We start from the raw sequence: 21718 nt of genomic DNA on the forward strand, positions 1-21718 counted from the left end.
GTTCACTGGCGTGTGCTTTTCCACCTCACCGGATAACACCCTGGCAAAGTGGGGATTTAAAGATTTGGGGGCTGCTAGCCCAGAGGTGTAGCGATTCCTTGGTTCAGCCTCCTAGTTTTGAGGTAAAAGAGATCTCTTCCCCTCCGTGGTAGGAGAACAGACGGCTGGTGAAGGAAACAGATGCTGGTGCTAAAGAGAGGGGACCCTGGCTGTGGTCCGGGCTGGGGAGCCGCTTCCACTCCCCCTCTGCATGGTAGACCTTGGTCGTTTTCTGGGCCAGTAGTTCATGTTTTTCACCAGTCCTCCTGTTAACTACGGATGGCATCATTCAGGTTGAAATAGAACCACAAAGGGAGTGTGACAAGGAAAACAAGGCCAGTTCTTGGGGAAAAACTGCTGCCCTCACTTCTCTTTCATCCCTGTAGCCTTAGTGTGGCATCGGGGCGCTTTCTTCCGCCGGATCTTTTCTCATCGTGGGCCCTAAGGTTCCATTCTCTAGAAAAGACAATGACATCAACAATTTTAGTGTTTCAATTTGTGATAAATTCATAGAGTTCCTCAAAGCAAAGTTACGGCGATGGATTTCCCTCCCCCATCTTGTTCCACCCACCCGGTTCCAGTTCACCCTCACTCTGCACGGATGACTACTGCTCACTAATGGCATGTTAAGAACTGCTAGTGCGTGGCCTGCTCTGGTCAGTGGGCTGTGATGGGGAAGAGTGAACACAGATTAACTCGTCTGCCCTTCGCCCCACGTTCAGTAGCGAGAGTGCATTTAGTCATGCTTGTGAGAGCGTTCTGATACATCGGTCTCGGGGAGTCACGTTATCCCCACGTTTCTAGTTAAACTAAAATAGTTACATAGGAAGCGAGTCCACGCTCCGCATAAATCCACATTACACTGTTTTTGAGCTGTTGATCGATCGGCCTCTCTTCTCTCTGAACTGGCGCGTCTGTTTGGTCGTTTGCAGCACAGCTTTTATACGTTGATCGGCCATGCCGCTTCTCGCACCTGACCTTGCCTTCTACCAGGTGCTGTAGAGTGATCGAAGGCATTGTTTGGGGTGGGTTGTGCTATTTCTTTGAGCAGAGACGAGACAAACGTCAGCTTTTTCTACTCTGCCCTCTCAATTAAAGAGGCAGACAGTAAGTAAGTCTTAAATTCTCCCTAGTTTCTTCCCTCTTCTCCCGCTAAGTAAAATCAACATCTCAGTAATGTTTCTAATGATGAATCGTTTTCTGACATTCAAGACGTTTTATGGATCTTGCTTAATAATAGCGTTTGCTTCAGTTCTTACCCTGGTTATTTAAAGAGAATTTAAAATTTGTAACTGGATAAGTTACCCCAAAATTAAGTGGCTTAAACTAACAAGCATTGTTATTTCTGACAGTTCTCTGGGCCGGGAATTTTGACAGGTAACTAATGGCAAGGGTGACTTGTCTTTCCTCCAGGATGGGGATAGAGCTGGGGACTGGAGGTCGCTGGCTCTCCCTCTCCTCTCTCTGCATAGTCTCTAGCATGGCAGCCTTCTTGCACGGTGACTCAGGACTCCAAGAGCAAGCGTTCCAAGGGGCCCAGACTGCAAGGTTTCTTGTGACCTACCCTTAGCACTCTGGGACATGCCTTCTGTCACTTGGTATTGGTTAGACAACTCTCTAAAGCCAGCCCAGGTCTGCCGTTTGGAGAATTAGACTCGCCTGTGATGGGAGGAGTATCAAAGTATGTTTGGCTGTCTTTACCACAGCAACTCAATAGGGTGTTGTCGTTATAAACTCATATTAACATTCTAGGTCTTATTTGAAGAGAGTAAAGATTTGTGAAGAAGTTAGTAAATTTGGTTAAAAAAAAAATTAAAGCCGAGAAACTTAATTTCTGCTTTTTTTAAAATAGAGAATGTCTTCATATTTTTAAATTTACAGTATATATCAAAGGAATAGAGGAAATATGTAGAACATTGTTAGATGAGCTAAAATAAACTCTGCTTCTAGTTAGAACTTTGTTAAAGTACAGAGCAATGTGACCTTTGTTCTCATGGTGTGTTTTCAGTGAAGAGTCTTTTTAGGACCGTCCAGCCACTTGACTGTTACACAGACGTCTCCACACTAAAGAAATCTCAAGTGTGTTATTGTAACGGATCTACATGCGTAACGTTAAATCTGAGTAACTTCTGGAATGAGCTGGATGTCCAGCTCACCTTTGTTATATGACACATGGATTTGAGTTAGCCAGGAGCTCTTGGAGCAGGCTGGCCGCCACAGGACAGAAAAGGCTGTACTCAGATGCGTTATAGAAAGAGCACATTCTAATATTCTCTGTGTTCTGCCTGTTTTTGTGGGCTTAGGATTTTTAAACTTCATCATCTTGACCCAAGCAGAGAAAAGTTCTCCACTTTCTGTTTGGTCCTGACACTTTCATCTAACAGGTCTTTGTAAAATGCCAATTCTGGCATGTCATCTGTATTTCATTTTCATGGAAATCTGAACTTACTGGAGAAAGTGGATGTAATTCCTTTGTAAGATTCCATTAAGCCAGTAATTTTCAATTTTATGGCACTCTTTCCCCTGCTCAAAATGAAGGAAAAGCATGAGTAACGTGGAAAGAGGACCGGCATGTGCCAAGCAGAGCTGACCGCCCGTTCACCGTTGGGGCTGGTCAAGTTCATGATCCTGACCCCTGTAGCTCCTGAGGCCTTAGAGATTACATTTTTATTAAATTAGATAAAATTTAAAATTATTCACATTTTAAATTTTATAAGTAGTTTCTAAATTTACTCTAAGTGATATGTGCTGAGTCTTGGGGAGGGAGGACAGAAAACTTAATTAGTAGGTATTTCATGGGTTAATGAACTTAGGTCCTTGGATAAAAACTCAAACTCCATTTTTCTTCCTAGGTAATTAAACAGGAGACTTTTTCTTGGCTGTTAAATTTTGCTCTTAAAATTTTATTTTGATTATGAAGCAAACCACTTTCTCATAGTTGCTTCAATATAATATTTGTGGAGGCAACAGGATAAAATCGCTATTTCAAATGTTCGTTTTTTTATTGTAAAATATACATAACAAAATTTGCCGTTCCAATCCTTTTTGACTGTACACTTCAGTGGCGTTAGGTACACTCACGCTGTTGTGCAGCCAGCACCGCTGTCCCTCTCCGGAACTTTTCTTTGATCCCAAACTGAACCTCTGTCCGTTAAGCAAATACTCCCCAGTTTCCTCTCTCTGGCCCTTGGTAACCACTATTCTACTTTCTTTCTCTTAGAATTTGACTCTTCTAGGTCCCTCGTATTGGTAGAATCATACGACATGCGTTTTTTTGGGGGTTTTTTTGCCTCTCTAGCTTACTTCACTCAGCCTAATGTGCTCAGAGTTCACCCATGTTGTAGCATGTATGAGAATTTTTTTCCTTTTTAAGGTTAATATTCAATTATGTATATACCACATTGTGTTTATCTCTTTGTGCGTTGATGACCCTTTGAGTTGTGTCCTTTCGGCTGCTGTGAGTCGAGTAATGCTGCAGTGCACGTAAGAGTGCGACTGTCTGTCTGAGTCTCAGCTCCTTTGGATGGACACCCAGAAGGGGACTTGCTAGATCCTCTGTGCTTCATCTGTTGAAGAACGGCTGTACAGTCTTCCACAGCAGCCTCAGTATTTTCCATTCCCACCAGCAATGCACAAGGGTTCCAGTTTTTCCTTGCTAATACTTTTCTGTGTTTTTGGATAATAGCCATCCTAATGAGTATGCAGTGGTATCTCATGGTTTTGATTTTTTATATCCCTAGTGGAAATTGTTGTGGGGTTTGTTTTTTTTTTTTTTTTTTTGCACATTTTGCACCTACTTATATTTGAAGGTGTGTGTTATTTTTAATCTATGAACCACATGTAAGCACAGTAGAACAATATATTGTAAGAAATAGCTGACCTAGTCAACTAAACTTCTTCCTATTAACACAAGTATTTGAAAGGATTACAGTGCTTTATTGTTTTTTATTATTGTTATTATTTTTAAAGTACTTAACAGCAGTGTTAGGCTAAGGCGGTTTTATTACTTTGTAGTAAATGATTATATGGTGTGGATTAGGATATACACGATTTTGTTATTGTTAGAGGAATTCCTATATCTACCTTTTTAAAATCAGTAATACCAAAAATTGGTGAATGCCATCATGCTTAATATTTCAGAAATTGGATTTTGACTTAGGAGAGCTGTGCTCTTTTCATTAAGTGATTCTGTTTAGGCAATCTTTATTTCCTTAGTTTTCTAGAGGAAGACGAACTGCTGTATAAGGCTGATACTTAGCTCCCAAGAGTAACTAATGTGATGCTTTATTCCCAGAAATGGAGCTGTCAACTGACGACTCACACTCATTGTCAGGCCAGGATGCGATTAGACAGCAGAACAAAATATTTTGACTTAGGATTCTTGGGAAGTTTAGGCTCTTGTTGTTTGCTTCATTTCTTTATACAATTTTAAAACATGAATGTATATTTATTGCAGATTTATACAATTGTAATTCATTTTTGAAACTGAGGTGATTTTGGTCTCAGTAGTGTTTTAAGATGCTGAACATGGAGAGGGATAAGGTGTAGTTTTGATAAAGATCTATTAAAAGGCTGTTTTATTGTTTGGCTTCACCAGTGTGTTATAGTAACAACATATACATGAAGACGCTTTAATTCTGGAGGGCTGTATATAAGATTACATTAATTAAGCATGCTCTTAATTACTTGAGCAGCTGTCCTACGAACTCCAGTTCACTAATGATTGCGCAAACTCAGATTTAGAGCACCCAGTAGATAGATGGTTTCACTTTAGTAGTACACTCACTGTCCGTGCATTCTTGTTTAGAAGGGTTCGGCATGTATCGATACCTTGTGTAAAACTTTTTCCTAACAAGGCCGCTTGTTAGACTGTCACTAAAACCAAGTAATGAATTAAAATTGTGTAATAATTAATGTAAAACATACCAATACCCTTACATAATGGGGGATTCGCATCAAAGGTACCATCTCTTGTTATATGTGTTCCTTCAGTTCTGGTTCACTTTGGTATAGAAGTGAAATCATTGGCAGTTCTGAATGGTAATATAGTAATAGTAGTAGTAATATGCAGTAATAGTAATATGCAGTATGTCCCAAGAATAATTGGTAGAATATTATTGTTAAATGGACATAAATATTAATTAATACTTCTCCTTTTCCTTACTGTTCTGATCCTTTGTGCCTTTTTGCCCTTACTGTGTTATCATCTATTTGATCTCTACAAATTCCAATTAGAATAGTTGCTATTAAAAATGTAAGAATCTAGAGGGTGTCAGATAGAGAAGGACAAATATGATCTCACTTATGTGTGGAATTTAAAGAACAAAATAAGCAAACAAAACAGACTTATAGATAGAACAAACTAATGATTGGCAGATGAGAGAGAGGTTGGGGAGCTGGATGAAAAAGGTGAAGGGATTAAGAGATATGAATTGGTAGCTATAAAATAGTCACAGGTGTATAAAGTACAGCAGAAGGAATATAGTCAGTGCTACTGTAATAACTAAGTATTGTGCCAGGTGGGTACTAGACTTATCAGGGGCGGGGGGAGGGTCACTTCATCAGTTACATAAATGTCTAACCGCTATGCTCTACACCTGAAACTAACATAAAGTGATATTGTCAACTGTAATGGGGGGGGGGAAGTATGAGACTTTAATCTGGCTTATTTTCATGGAATTTACTCTTCTTAGTCTGCGATGTAGATTGACATGTGCCCCTTTCTCATCTAGAATGACTCTGCTCATGGTGATTACCTACAAAGTGCCGAGGCCAGTTTAACAGAACAAGCCCCGGTACCTCACGACGGACTTACTGTGGCACCTCATAGAACACAGCGAGAAGGTATGCTGTCTTTCTTATGTGAACTTAGAGCATTTTTACCTGGAAGGACTGCAGAGTGCTGTTTACTTTGGTTAACTCTAATTCTTCTGTCTCCTTTTTGGAGTAGAAAAACCTGCTGGTCCTGGGTTTAGCTCAAGTGCCAGCCCTTCCACTTCTTCTGAGTCTGCATCCGGGCCCTTGCTCTGCAGTGCTTGCTTGCAAGGCCTGTCCTAGTGCTCGCTTATTTGGCTCTGCCTTGTAGTTGGTTGTCTTAAATCTGGTTGCATTTCTCTGGAGGGCAAAGACCTTAACATATTCCCAAAGTTTTTAATATCTGTAAAATGTGCTCAGCTTCTACTGAAAAAGTCAGTTTCACAAAAGGGCACTGGAAGAGAGTTGAGACATTTTTTACAAGTCTATGCTTCCTGCAGTAATGCAGTTTTCAAGAGGGCTGGGATGGGGGATTAAAAAGACATTCCCATGTGAAAAAAAAAGTTGAGATATTCTCTTCTTTTAGCATTTGGAGGAGTCCATTACCCGTGTTTAGGGAAAACATCGAAATGGAAAACGTAGCCTGCCAGCTGGGCAGCCTTGGAAGAGTGAAAGATAGACAAAAAAGCGTCACACCGTTTATTTATAACAGCTTTGAATTAACAATATTTTGTCTGTTTTTAGTCCCAATAATAATCCTTTTTGTGTAATACATTTTTTCCCACAGAGGAAAAAAGATATGAATGTTTTTAAAAAATTCACATATTTACCTTTTCTATCCAAGACTATGAAACTACTTGAGTCATAGACAGCTTCAGCCAAGCTCACTGAACATGCGAGTACCCAAAGCAGAATTTGGTTTTACAGCAAAGGTCCTTTTTAAAAAATGAAACAAAACAGAAAACAAAGACTACATCAAAATGTTACCAGTTAGGGTCATACTATAGATGATTTTTCTTACAGTCTTAATTTTTAAACAAATGTTTGTAGTCTGTGCTTTTCGGTTTTAATTTACGAGGGTTGGAGGACGATTTCCCATTAGCAGCCATTCCTCACCACGTACTCTTTTGTCTTACTCATCTTGAGTAAGATTCTGATAGATCACAGCAGGTATAACTTGAAATCAAGGCCGAAGACACAGCCGTATGAGTTTCCATATTCCATAATGCCCCAGTTGTCTCCTGCCTGTGGCCCACTGATCTGCGGGAGTAGAGCTGCTTTGTATTTCCGAACATAGAGTAGTTCAGATGGCTTTTATTTAATAGCATCACATAACGTGATAGAAAAGCTTTTGCAAGCAGCAGACCCTCCGTTCCCCACTTGGGCCCTGATGCTGCTGCAGCAGTTGAGGTGGAGCAGCCTCCTTACCTGGCTTCTGAGATCTTCTCTTGTCTCCGTCATCAATGTTTTTCACCCACTAAGGGCCCAGAAGCAGGCCACCACACACTGAAGGTTGGAGAGCTGGCGCACAGTGCTGGTAATGGTATTGCCTCAGTTTATCATGAATGTCTTTACCGGCCAGTCTCGTCATCTTACGTTCCCTGCTTTCTCAGTGCCCACCTTCTGTGATCTCTAACAATCTTAATTCTTCCTGTATACTTTCGTTACTTTGCACATTCTACTTCTTCTATTTTAACTTCTTTCTCTAAGGCATAGTGAATCCTTCCTTCCTCTTCTCCATCCCCTCCCTGTCTCCTAAATTCAACTGGGACCCTAGTCTGTTGAGTCACTTTCCTAGCTTCCTCCCTGTGACCTTCATTATCTTTATTAGGCCAGCCTCATAATTGTTTAAGTATTTCTTTTGAATGACTCCAAAATGCTGTATTTGTAGTAATCTGAATGAAAGGTTTGAAGATTATCATCTAGAAAAACTCTTTACTGTAAGTGCCTTTTATTATCTATCTTTTTTATCTTTGGTGCTTAGCAGAGTGCTTGAAACTACTTAGTCGCTCAGTGCTGAATGGAGATAGGAAAAAATTACTTCATGGATGGATGGCACATCGCAATGCTTCTGGGTTTTTTGCTTTATTTCACGACTAAAGGGCAGTGGGAAAGGTGGAGATAAGTAGCTTAATCGTGTAGCGTTTGTCACATTGGGTAACTGACGTGTGTACCTATCTCTGTAGAACAGTCAGCATGTTTTCTTTCTTTCAGCTGTACACATTGAGAAGATCACGTTGAAAGGAGTCCAAAGAAAAAGGGCTGACAAATATTGGGAGTACACCTTCAAAGTAAGCTACTCTCACCCACAAAAGATACTTCATATACTCTGTTAAATGATCTTTTATAAAGAATTAAAATTAATCTTTGGAATAACTTGTGGCAGATTTAGTAATTTACAGAAGCCGTGCATATGTATGTTTGTCTTGATGAAGGGAGTGTACTGCTTTCAGTGTTACTACATGGTTTGCCAAGTTTAAAAATTGTACCACATTAAAATGACTGACAATGCTATTAAAAGAAAGAAGAGCCTTAGATTTAAGGAATAAGATATATTTTTTAAAAAGTAAAGGTAAACGTTTTCACCAGCTTTGTTTCAATCAGGATCCTGGGCTTTGTCTTTTCCTGGCGTTGTTTTCCCTGATGCTTTTCTCCCTTTCTCCATGATGGTCTCATTCTGTGGCCATGGTCGCCTTGTCTTCTTATCTCTAATTGCCGTCCTGTCATTCTGTCTCAAATAGCTCTGAGTACCCACAGAGCCCAGCTCTGTCACTCCCTCGTCTCCTCTTTGCCTGTTCATTGTAACATGGATTCCTTGTCCACGTCTTTCTTATTCCTCTCTGCTTGGGCTTCCGGCTCTAGCCTTTCTTCCTAAGGTGACTGTATGTACCTTTAAGCCACGTGGTGGAATGATGCCACGTTTCTGTGTTTCCTCACTTCACTTCCTCTCCAGAGGTGTTGCTTGCCAAACTTTAGCTGTATATTACTCATGATATCATTTCTGATCCTCCAACAGAATCGTTTTTTCATTCACCTGAGACATACTACCATCTTACCTTTCACGGGTTCTTACATTGGGGTTACGTGTTTTTTCTTTCCAGTAAGTTATCATCTCATGGAGAGCAGAAGTCTTCATCTTCTATCATCCCACCATATCTGACTCACTTAGTTCATTCGTTGAATGAATTTCTGAACTCTGGCTTCCGCTTTGTGGGAGAAATAGCCCCACTTTGCATATTTTCAGTTCTTATCTCCGTGTTTTGTACCATTTGGTACAAGCCATGTTTGCTTTCTTTGTTGAGTTTCCCCAGCTCTTCGTTTGTTGCTGGAGCTCTTCGCTTGTTCCTTCCTTAAGGTCTTTGTCCTCGTGCTCTGGAAAGATCTACCCCCAGACCGTGACGCAGCTCACGTCCCTTCAACTCACAGACCGGCTCAAGCGCTCCCTCCGCTGAGGGCTCTTTCGGCACCCGTCCGATGTGCTTCATCCTGCTCCCACACTGCGCCCTGTTTGTTTTCTCTGGAGCACTGACCAGTGATGGGAATCCTTACATACGTCCATTTGCTTTGATCTGCTTCTTGCACTCGACTCTGACCTCAGCCAGCAAAGGCTTCGGCCGTCTTGTCCTCTCTGTGTCCCTCTCACTGGGAGCAGTGTCCAACATACTGTTAAAGACATGTCAGTTAATATGGATATTTGCTTTGAGGGTTGCTAGATAAAATTTTATATGTACAGCAGGTCCTCAAATAGCATCGTTTCATTCAGCATTGTTTTGATATAATGTTAATGAGATGCCTTAGGAACTTAACCCTTGTTTATATCAGATAGCCTGTGGTAGAATTGGTTTCATTTTATGTTGTCTCCTTTAAAGTCACAGAACCTATCAATAACATTAAGTGAGAACTGTATTTTTAAGTATCTAATTATGATACTACTAGTTGGCAAGGCTTAGATCTAAGCATAGTTTAAGTATTTACTTAGCTCAAACAATTATTATAAAGTAGAAATTATTAGTGGCCCACCATAAGGTCCACCGAATTAAAGGTACCCAAGAGGTAAAGAGGCATAATAGATTTCAGTTCTGGCTCTTCTGCTTACTGAGGGTCAGACCAAAGTACATGAATTTTTTTGTTTTAGTTTCTCCATCTGAAAATGAAGATAGTCATACCTGTGCCCCATCCATTTAATAGGATTTTAAAGAATTAGGATAAAGTTGATATCTCTTCATAAACCACAAAGCCCCATAAAAATACAATATAGATTACCAAAGAAGGGTGATAAACACTAGTTATTTCTCTTAGGAATGTATATTTTATAAGTTCCAGGATATACAATTTTTCTCTTTCTTGGGGCATAGATCTGTATTGTCAGAGTCATTTAGAGTCCTACAACTTCACAAAAAGGAATGTAAGACACTTCCCTTTCTGAAAAATTACTAAAATATAGCCAAATTTTTAAAGACAGCTTTTTTAAAAAACCATGCAATTTGAAACAAGTTATTTAAAAATTTTTTGAGACTATGTCAATGTGCAATTTTAACAATTTTGAAGAAATTATGACAATGTCAGGTTAACTTTATATTGCTAATTGTTAAGCTTAATCAATTTAAATGAGGCCCTTTGTTTTACACATGGCTTTTTTCTAGCCATTTCACTCCTAAGAAATAACCATATGTGTGTTTTTTTTAAATCAGGTAAATTGGTCTGATCTTTCAGTTACAACAGTAACAAAAACTCACCAAGAACTACAAGAATTTCTACTGAAGGTAAAAGTATAGATTTTGTTGTTAAACTGATTTTTACATAACACGCAGAATCCAAAAACATAATATCAGAAACACCAGAAAAATTAAAACACATATATGATAAAGGTTTCGGAGAACTCTCCATGAACGTTAGCTGTAGAGAATATCCTTTTATTCTAAACATAAGTTTCCTCACCTTGTGTTACTAATATAGGGAAATAATGAAGGGGTTTCCCCATATTAAAAAAAAAAAAATGAAACCTCGTTTCTACGTCCTGGCTGAGATGTATACTACTGTTGGTGGCTGCTTGCAAGAATAATTCCTATGAAAAGAGTGCGTTTGCAAAATGAGATGAAGCTCGTTTGCATTTGCCAGTGATTCTCAGACCTAACAGCTCTTCAGCTCTCAGTGGGCTTTCCTAAATAGACGTCCATTTGTTCCTTCTTTGAGTTCCAGGTCCTCCTCCCCTCCCCAAACTGATAGAATATCAGAGTATTGAGAATAAGAGATAATGGAAGCATAGACTTGTAGAGGTGAAAGGTATCAGGTCACTTTGTTCAAACTTTTGTCTGTTTCTTTTATACTTATTTTATTGAAAAGTGTGTGGGTAGAGATAAATATTAAAAAAGGAATAGATTTAAATGGTTAATCAATAAAATAGTATTTCTCAATAAACAAAAATTTATTGTTAATAGGAAGATAGAACAAAGCCCAGAAAGAGGAAACACACCCAACTCAATTATTAACTTACAGGTAAAGGTGTGACATAGTTATTGAAACAGTAACAGCTGAAATTTTCAGGATAGTGCTGGTTTTTAAGTTGTGTGCTTGTCACGATAAGTATATACTTTCAGAGCACGCGGGTCTCCCTCCATTCTTAAAGTCAAGAGGCTGTTCGTCACCCGCTTGCAGAGCTTCGAGCAGCACAGCGGGTGCTGGCTCTGAGGAGCACGCAGTCTGATGTGCTGCCACAGTGTGAGTTCTGCTGGTTGAGGATACTCAGCGACAACCTGAATGTTCCCATTCACCTGTGGCTTATTGGATAAGGGATGAGGACTCCCTTCAGCCGCTTCAAGCTATTGACCTAACTACATGTAAAGATCGGGACATCATTAATTTCCAGTCGCCGAAGGTCACATGCAGGTGCCACGTTAGCCTCGGACAGCGTGGGGAGGAAGGAGAGAGCGGTGGAAGGAATGGGTGCATGCGCACTGTCGTTCGGGGAGAGGGGCCATCAGCACCCCCAGTGAGGAAAGGCAGGCCTGCCTCACCCCAATCCCACACGTGCACTTTTAAATAATCTACTTGTTTGTGACTTTTCCCTCTTGCTAGAAAAAATCATCACAGTTGAAGTGCACACCATCATGAGCAGCTTCGTCTGGGTTAGGGAGGAACGTGCTCTTTCTTCTGTTGTCCTTTCCATGGCAGGATTCCGATGCGATGCCGGGGCAGGGAAGAGGGAGCTGCAGGGGGTAGAGAGCTCAGGCTGAAACACCTCGCAGTGTGGAGTTGGACAGGGCGGGGGTCCAGCACTGCCTCCTGTCAAGGCAGGTTACGTAACGAGTTTGGCTTAGGTGCTTTAAAATATTACAGCCCCACTCATTCATTTATTCTCAAGAATTATGGTAATTAATGATCCTTCCCTGCTTAGCGAACGTTTGAATGTATACAGTATTTTCTAAAATAGGGCATATGCCTTATCATATTATATGAAATTATCTGCAACATCATATACTTCTAGAAACTAATCGCCTGTTATAAATTACACTTTTTAGTTTATCATCTTTTTTCTTTCTTACCTTCCTTTTAAAATCATGGACAAAAGAGCAAAAAGTATCTTTTTGACAGCTGTAGATTCTAGCTTGTCGATGCTGGTTAACCGCACTTCTCGTTTGCTACCATGCAGAAGAGTGAGTTTGAGGTCAGTGCTTTCAAATCCTTTTTTCCCACGTAAAAGGCAGCCTCTGTCCTCCGCATCCTCCTAGCCACCTTTACCTGCTGCTCTTAGCAGCTTCAGCTGACGCCCTGCCTGTCGTTTCTCATAACCGGGATGGAAGCTCCATGGAGACGGGGTTTTGTGTCTTCTATCACTGTGTATGCACGGGGCCTAAAACAGTACCTAGGACAGGGGCAGAGTTCGAATATTGGTTGACTAAATGAATGAACGAGGACTTACGAAAACTAAATTGTGATGAGATATTATAAATGGTTATCCATTAGGCCTCAGTGCTTTTAAAGAAAAGCTTGCAGTAGCAGGGTATAAATACCTTCTAGCACTCTGAGCTTGCTCTGAGGCTGAGCCAGGGCTCTGGAGGTCGAGGCTGGGTGCATGGTAAGAAAATCCAAAAGAGTGACTACCATGGAAGAGACATGATCTAGAGCTATATTTTTAGCAAATATGCCTTCCTCTAGCACTGGAAATTGTCTCTGGAAATTAAAACTACTTGAAAGTAAATCAGTTTGCAAATACTGATGCCTGCACATCTGCCCTCTGCCCAATCACATGAACAGTCATTGACTAGGTAAAAAAAAAAATTGATGTCCTCCCACCTTCCCGTTTTTAGAAGAGCCATCAGCCATTCAGTAGTTAAAGTAGACTTGTCCATGAAGCTGGGCGGATTTGGCTGGGTACAGGTATTCAGGAGACATCATGTTTAAAATGGGGGTAAAATATATCTAGTGTCCTAAATCTGTATTAAAATGATAATGTCAAAATGTAAATATTGAATAGTCATTTCTTTGTTTGGAAAGCATGCAGATTCAGAGTTTGTTTCTTCCCGTTAGTGGTCAGAGGGCTGACTTCTGCGGTGGGTATGTGGGTCACCAACAGAGCCTTCCGCCTTACCAGGTTAATGAAAGAACCAGAAGAGTTTCATTTTCACATAACTTCTTGATTCCATAGTCTCACTGTGCCTAAAACTAGTAATACTTTTGCTGACTTTGTTATATTTTCCATTTCTGAATTGTTGACTCAAAATCTTTATTTGTCAAAAGAATACTTAACTTTGGGATCTCAAATTAAAGATTGATATGTAAAATGGCAATTGGAATAGATTGATATCTTCCTGGGGCTCCTTAGGTACTCTTAATTTTAGTGAAAGTGCCAGTAATTCAGTTTATTGCAAAGACTATCAAAAGTCAAATTTAAAACTTTGAATTCTTGAAAGACTTGGAAAGTTAGTTTTTTAAAAAAGAATACATTCATTAGGAGTTTTTTAAAGTAAACTGATTAATAAATAACTTAAAATTTTGTTTTTAATTTAAAAATTTTTTGGCCAAATATTAATTTTTCGTGGTTTCTTTTATATTACTCTGAGGGTGACTTCATCATCACATCAAGAAAAAGGTTTTTTTTTTTTTTTTTTTTTTTTTTTTAAGTAAGATTAAGAGTTTTCACCACGTCTTTCACACCCAGTTTTTTATCTGCCGTATAGCATTGGTAATCTGACCTTGCCTCAGGTTCAGAGGTAAAGCAGGAAGAATGAAAGCGATAACTGTAAAGGCAGAGATAACACTTTTCAGATTATAATTTGAGGATAAAAAAAAATACTAGCCATGTTATGCAAAATGTGCCCCTTATGAAGAACCTTGGTGTGGGAGTCACTGTCGTGTAGCATGTGGAACTTAGAGTGTGAGGTATGTGCAGGCGTGTCCCAGACCAGAAGCATGTCGGGTGCTGCTGGTTCCCCTGCACCTTGGGGCGTCCGGGGCTGTGCCTGGAGGGCAGGCAGCGGCTTCAGAGGGGGGTACTATGTGGAGAGGGTTAGAACAGGAGCTGCTCTCAGATGGTGACCGAGCAGGAGGCATTCCTCTCCCCGTCATGCCTGTGGCTTGTCACATACTTAACAAGACGTGAGGAACTGAACACTGGCCATGCTCTTTTTCTTTTCCAGCTTCCAAAGGAATTGTCTTCAGAGACTTTTGACAAGACCATCCTGAGAGCCCTGAATCAGGGCCCCTTGAAAAGGGAAGAACGGCGGCATCATGATCTAGAGGCCATCCTAAGGTAACGATTTCTCTGACCCTGCCACAACAGTGTCACACGCAGACTGGGTCCCGGGCTGTCCTGAGGACTTAGACTGGAGCGCTAAGGGACCTCACAGAGCTTTCGCTGGAGTACTTTTTAAAGTGGACTTTTTGAGATTTGTGTCGTTTAAGTCTAGGCTCACAGTAAGATACCAGACTGAGTTTTTTTTATCATTGTACTCTTCACCTCTCTGAAATCATAAATGAGTGCTTCTAAAATAAGCAAAGATTCTGTGAAACCTCTTATTTTCTCTGTAAAACATTTACTGAAAAAGGTCCTTGTCCAAGAGTGCAGCCTTTGCTTTGCGTAAGTTGTCAAGTAAGAAGATTGGGCTAATGGGTGAGGAAGGGAAAGGAAGTACTACTTCCGGAACGTCTGCTCTCTGTCCAGTGGTGGTTCAGGCACAGCGGTGGCGGTCGAGGTTCCCTGGAGGCTGAGGGCAGGTCTTGGCCCTTGTGAGGTTGACGGGTTGTTGGAAAAGAGGGGTGTAGGTGAGGTGAGTGTTACCTGTGCTTTCTGGGTGGGGGCGGGGCACAAACCTTGTCTTGCGTTAGCTCCCTCATCACCGTGTGCCCTCGAGAGAGGAGGCAATGAAGACAGAGGCCGGAGAATCATTGGTGGCACAAGGGTCCTGCACAGGTGTGGGTGTGGCTATGGGTAAATGTGCTCGTTTCATGATGGGTAGTGAGGGATCTTCTGCCTCCTGGCTTATATTTTTTCTAAAGTAAGAGAATTCCTTAAGGGGTAGATTGAGGGTTGGGGGGTGGGGGGGGGGGTGGATCAACCGTTTGAGAGTAGAAAGCATTTGAAGTATTTGTGTGGGGGTGTGGAAAACAACCCCGGCGGGGGAAGCTAGTCGGCCGGGCAAGGGTTGGAGTCCGTCAAGATTGAAGATCAAGAAATGACACTGTGTGACTTTTTAAAAAATCTGGCTGGCAGTTCAGGCCCAGGTGTTAGGAAAGCATGATTGGATTTGTTCTGGATAAGGGCCTTATTGGATGTGACAAGGACAGTGAGGGTATATTTTTTTAAAGTGTTTTTAAAAATGACGGAAAGCTAGATTCTTAGTGAAAATAGCTGAGTTTGCTGGATGAGCGTGGAGACGGGCGTCATGGGAGTGATGGAATTATCGGGTTGAGATGAGATGAGACGTCAGGGTGGTGAGTTTGAGGTGACAGTTGCTTGCGATGTTAGAGGCCTGGAGTGCAGTTTGGGGGATTGTCACACTCACCTCTCACAGAGCTTCCCTTTAGGGGAGAGGAGTAAAGTAACTGGCCGAGGAAACAAGTGCTGTTTCACTGGAAACTTGCAGTTCTTACTAATCAAGACGACCAAAAGCAGTGGCCCAGAGTCAGGGCTTGAGCGAGGCTTCTTATCTGCCCTCTGAACGGAAGACGGCCCAGTTTCAGACGCAGACTGCGAGAGGGAGAGCAGACAGCGCCGTCATTTCCTTGGGGGGGCGGGGCAGTGAGTGTTCTCAGGAGGAGGAGGAGCTGGGAGGAAGCCATGAATGTTTGCTCTTGTGGGCGAGAAGCAGAAATCGAGAGGGACAGTATTTACATTGAATGCCAGGGTCCAGGTTGTGACTGTGGGAGTAAATGACCGAAATAAAATAGGAGATGGAGTCACCGGGGCCAAGGCAGCCAAGCCTCGAGTGTTCAGTGGTCACCCATGTGGATTTCGGGGTCCCCCAGGTGGAAGACTTGGAGTGAAGAGGACAGCGAGGCAGGGACTGATACTGAACGTGAATGTGAGGGGCGGCCCGGGGGTCGGTGCGTGACTCGGCCAGCCTCGGGAGGGCCCCGTCCCCGCAGCCCGCGCCCGGCAGGAGAGCCGGCGAGTCCCTTCCACCCGCACGGGCTGTGAGGGAAGCCGGGCCCCGGCAGCCGGCAGGATTTTACTCAGAATGAGGAGGTGCAGGCCGTGTCCACCGAGGAAGGAGCCTGAATGTCTGGGCCGTCTCAGAGGGCACAGTGGGAGGGTCTGGAGAAAGAGGAGGGGCCGTGGGTCCAGGGAGTGGTCACAGCATTCCGGGGGTGAGGCCGATGGAAGTGTGGGTCATGGTGGTGAGGAAGAGTCGGGTGAGTTCCTAGGTCCCCACGCTACCCAGACTTCCATGGGCACGTGCGTCCCTGGGGATCTTCCGAAAGCGCGTGTGCCGTAGGTCTGAGGTTCTGCTGGGCTGCAAGAGATGCTGGTCCCACGTCAGGTAGCAGGCCTCACTGGGTGGTGGGCACTCAGCTGTATCTGGAGGGGGCTCAGGAGGGTTTCTGCAGCTATGACTTTGGGGGGGCTGCTCTAGCAGTGCGCGCCCGGTGGTCTGCGCTGGAGGAGATGGTGAGGACACCAGATGGCCGCCTCTGGGGTGTGGTGGGCCGAGTCGGCGTGTGCCGTCACCTGGTCCTCGCCAGCTTCAGTGTGTGCTTGTCCTTAGCCAGACGGTGCTTCCTACATGGCTTCGCATTTCAACCAAGGTCCTTACCTTGCCTGAGATCACGTGACTGACCAGTGGTAGACTCGAAGTCCCACCTTGGTGCTGCTCCAGTACAGAGTGATGAAATACAAGAAAACCTTCAGTGTGTTTTTACACAAAGTGCCTGATAAAGAATCACTTCATTTATCTTAGGTAGTTTGGGGCTTTCATGGTATATCTAATCGATGCTTAATATAGAACATTTGGCAAATACAGAAAAGTAATAAAAACATGACAATTGCCCAAATAGCAGTTATTGACATTTTTTAATTTTTCCCTTTAGCTGCTTTTGTTTGCCTGTAATACTAGTCATGTAGTTTATATCCTGTTTTTACCCTCAAATTATAAGCATTTTGTTTCTAATTCTTCAGAGTAGTTTGGCTGAAGACTATGTCCCATCTGGCTGTATACTCCTTTGACTGTTTCTTCTTTTTTTTTTCCTCCAAAAATAAAGCTTTCATCGTTTTTATGCCTCAAACATTTCCCAGATTTATGAGTAAATACTGAGAAGTTTTTTGAAATTGGTTTACTGATTTAAAGATCGTGGCCCTAAGAACCCCTGATAAATATGATACTATGTTCCTTGCGGAAAAGTTACATAAGTAGCAGTGCACACTCCCAGTGTTTGAACTTGCCTGCTTACCACAGCCTGGTGAGCGTTGAGTATCATGTTTTAAAATACTTGCTAATTTGATAGATGAATGATTATCTCATTGTCTTAATTTTCATTTCCTTAATTAGTGAAATTCAGTATCTTTCCATAAGTTCATCCATTCGTGTATTTCTCTTAGATTTTTAAATGAAACCCATGTTAACGACGTTAGTATATAGTATTTTTTAGTTAGCTATGATTTTTCTTTAATGAAGGTTGAAATATTATGTTAGATCTATCAGTCTTTGTTCTGTATTCCTGTGTACCTCTTCACAATTAAAAAGTCATTCCCAGATTTGTCATTGAATATTAACTGTATCTTGGTAGTTATGTGGAAAACAATTAGGCTGCAATGCTGTCATTCCTTACATCACAATTAACTCCAGATGGCTCAAAGATTTAATGCAAAAAAGAAAATATGAAATTTGTAATCTGAGTATGAGGAATTTTTCCAAGCATCACAATACCTAGAAATCATTAAAAACAAATTTTAATATTCAAAAATCAAAATTCTGTGTGATGTAAAAAAGAAAATACACTATAAACAAAATGAAGACAAATCTCAAGTTCAGGAAAAAATGCTGTAATAACTTTTTCTTATTAAAAAATCTCCTAAAAGTTAGTGATGTAATAAAAACCAGTAGCTTAAAGCAGGACGGGGAGGGAAAGAAGCAGGTACGAACATATAGCACACAGAAGCTGGAATTTTAGGTGCCATTTAAACATAAAAAGATGCCCCTAACAAGAAATATAAATTAAAACCTTGAGTTTTTATTTAACCTGTTGAATATGCAAAGATCAACAAATTTGGCAGGTACTCTTGGTGATGAGAGACCTAAATTGAGTAATCCTTACACCCTTTGCTATTTGATGATAATGTAAATTTATAAGCAGATAACCTTTAAATAATAGTTCCACTTCTATTAATTTATCCTAGATTTATATATGTAGATTTATTCCCACTTACACATGCAAAGATGAATTTCAGGAATGTTTACTGTCCTGATTTTTTTAAGTAGAGAAGTCTAGAAATGTTTAGATGTTGATGAGGATTTGGTTAAGTCACGGTACATTCATTTACTAAGATACTGTGTAGCCTTACCAAAAGAGAGAGAAAGGAAAGATACGTTAAGTAGTGCTGGGTGAGAGCAAGGCGGGAAAGTTAGTGGAATGTCACCATTTTAAAGAAAGGATGTGGACATGTTTGTGTCCATAGACTATCTCTGAAAAAAAAAATAGCAAAGAGGCTTGTCTCTAGGGAGGAAGAGAGGGTGCCTGGGGAGTGAGAGAGAGATTAATTGGTCACTTTGTAACTTCCGAGTTTGGGCCCTCTATGTTTTTTACTTATTTAGAAAAATTGAAAGCTAGTCCTCCTTGGAAACACAATCATTTACTTTTCCTGTGTGTGATAGTTTTGTTATTTATTAATTTTTTGAATTTATTTTTTTATGCCCAATGAAGTCAAGATCTAACTTTATTTCTATTTCCAAACAATGAGTTGATTCTTTCCTAAATTATTGATTTCCTGTGTAATTCTTTGTCCTGCATTCTTAGGTCTGTAACATGTTTCTGGATTTCTTATTCCATCAGTCTGTCACTTTTTCCAGGGTCACTTTTTAATTATTACATCTTTATAATTTATTAATAGCCGATAGATCTGGTTTTTCCAATCCCCGGTACTGTTTCTAAAATACTCTTCCATATTCTCAGATATTCTGTAGCTTAGACAGTTATTTTAAAATGTATTGCATATGTACTCTAGGAAATATGTTCATCTGTGGTTCAAGGCTTAGTGATAAAGTGCCTAGGTCCTTTATATGATTCATTTTTCAAGAGTCACTGTCAACTCCTACCCTCTTTTCCCCTGTCCTGAATGGTGGAGTCCTGAAGCCATTCAGTGGGACAAGGTATACAGCAGCGTCAGGTTTGGAGGATGTGGCCGAATGGACTAGAGAAAAGAGCCCTCAGCGAGATGAGGAAGTCATTCACTCCTCAGCAGTGGCGGGTGGCCTGACACAGTGTTTCAGAGGACATGCACATGAGGGTGGCCCAGCAGGGACTTGGAGCCCAGGCCAGAACAGCTGGGCATCTGCACAGGGGTAGGAGGGAATGTTGAGAACCAGGTTTCTCTTTTTTGGAGAAGGGAGACAAATAAGGAAAAAGAAAAAACCAGGATGAACCCTGAAGTGTCTGATTGGAGTAGAAGATGGTGGTGCATGTAAGTAGATACAGAAACAGATACGGTCATGTATGCACATGCATTGCCTGGCTCTGTCCCTCGCAGGGGCCTGGAAGCAGCTGCTCCCCAGGAGCCATGGGCATGCCTGGTGTCCAGAGCTTGTATTGTAGCACTGTTCCCGGAGGACAAGCGGGTCGCAGGGCTGGAGCCAGAAAAGTACAGAATGAGCCTGTTGTGCCAGAAAGTAAGGAAGTGCTTGAAATGGTGTGGCTTGGGCAGAAAGACACAGAAGCCAGTTTGAAGGGCCTCCTGGTGGTCAAATCTGGGCAAATTAGACATCAAAAGAAGTAGTAGTAACATTGAATAAAATAGGAGCCCTGAGTCTCATGTTGAAATAAATAATAAATGAATTGATAATTTGAGAAGTAGGACATTTACAGTATCAAAGCCCCTTCCCACAAAAGAATGCTTTTTATTTACAAAGGAAAGAAGAGTAACTTTAGAGTGGAGAGGCCTGACAGTAAAGTGCACTTGATGAGTGAGGAGTCGGTCGTGACTGGCCACCGCGCAGCGGGCCGCAGTGAACGAACACAGCCTCAGGCCCGCGTTGAGGAAGCGACAGACAAACCCAATTTGTGACCATGTGACAGAATCCCTGGGCTGTCCTCTCAAAACCATGAGAGTCAGGGAGGGACAAAGAGCTGGCAGCTGGATGCGGCGCAGTATCTGAACTGGGTTTTTGTGGTAGAAAGGACGCTTTAGGGTCAGCTGGCAAACTTAATTGGGGTCTGAGGATTTCCACAAGGAGCCACTTTCAGAAATTTGGCTTTTTTTAGCCGAGACTGCAAATAAGGGGCACATGTCTGATTCCTTGTTACAGTTTTTAGGGGTCTCAGCGATGATCACGGTGTATGTATGTTAAGTAACCTTATTATTATAAAGGTGTTTATGCAAACTATTTATGAAGAAAGTAAAGGAAGATACAATGTGGAAAATCCCTAATTTTTCTTTCTCCAGGTCTATTCACTAGACATAACCTTCATTAAAAATCTTACGTAACATTTCAGAAATTTTCTATGCAGGTAGACACCTTGAATTTATATATTATATTTGTGTGTATTTTTTTTATGGTGCAAATTGAATCATCCTATACGCTTTTCTGCTGCTTAGTCTTTTCATTTACTAAATTAGACTTGGTGACATGTCAATACACAAAAACGACTGCCTCCTTGTTTATTATTTGCTGCGTAATATTCTGTTTTTAGTTGTTCTGTAATTAATCAACATATTTCGTGGCTATTATGGTTATTTCTAAATATTTTGAAACCACAAACATTACAATGAATGTCTACATGTATGTTTTGTAACATTTGGGTACATTTATTTGTAAGAGAAATTTCTAGAATTGTAGTTGGTCAGAAGTTTTGCATTTTTAAATATGTAGTATTTCCAAATTACTTCTAAGAGGGGGTAGAGCCACACTTTATACAGTAGGAATCCTCGTATTTGTATTTCCTCTCCTCAGCAGACGTAAAATACTCTGAATTTCTCATCTTTGCCAGTTTGAAAGAGGAAGATTATCCCATTTTAATCTCTTTGGCCATTTGCAGCTTTCCTGTGAATGGCTTTTTCAGTTCTTTCCATTTTTTTATGTAGTGATTTACAAGAGTTATTATATTAGAGAAAGGATCTTTGCTTGTCATTTCTCGACCATGCAGAGTTTAAAATTTTATGGACGTATTGTAGTTGGATTTATCAGTCTTTTATTTTACGGTCTCACGGTTTTGTATCCTCTTATAATTTCAGAATTTTGTGTCTTGCTTGGAAAGGCTTTTTCCCCCCCTCAAAAAT

General features: G+C 41.2%; 1 protein-coding gene across 5 annotated transcripts in view; it reads left to right on the forward strand.

Annotated features, from left to right (window-relative positions):
- ZCCHC2 (zinc finger CCHC-type containing 2) overlaps window positions 1–21718 on the forward strand; it is a 51310-nt gene that overhangs the window by 8370 nt on the left and 21222 nt on the right. For 4 of the 5 annotated variants that reach the window (XM_036229074.1, XM_036229077.1, XM_016127656.2 and 1 more), the window contains exons 2-5: window positions 5772–5883; window positions 8008–8084; window positions 10485–10556; window positions 14430–14542. In XM_036229074.1, coding sequence (XP_036084967.1) covers window positions 5772–5883; window positions 8008–8084; window positions 10485–10556; window positions 14430–14542 — 374 coding nt within the window. The remainder of the gene's footprint in view (window positions 1–5771; window positions 5884–8007; window positions 8085–10484; window positions 10557–14429; window positions 14543–21718) is intronic. The other variant, XM_036229075.1, reaches the window with a different exon arrangement.

This window comes from Rousettus aegyptiacus, unplaced genomic scaffold (genome assembly GCF_014176215.1).
Source record: "Rousettus aegyptiacus isolate mRouAeg1 unplaced genomic scaffold, mRouAeg1.p scaffold_m13_p_12, whole genome shotgun sequence".
NCBI classification, from domain to species: domain Eukaryota; kingdom Metazoa; phylum Chordata; class Mammalia; order Chiroptera; family Pteropodidae; genus Rousettus; species Rousettus aegyptiacus.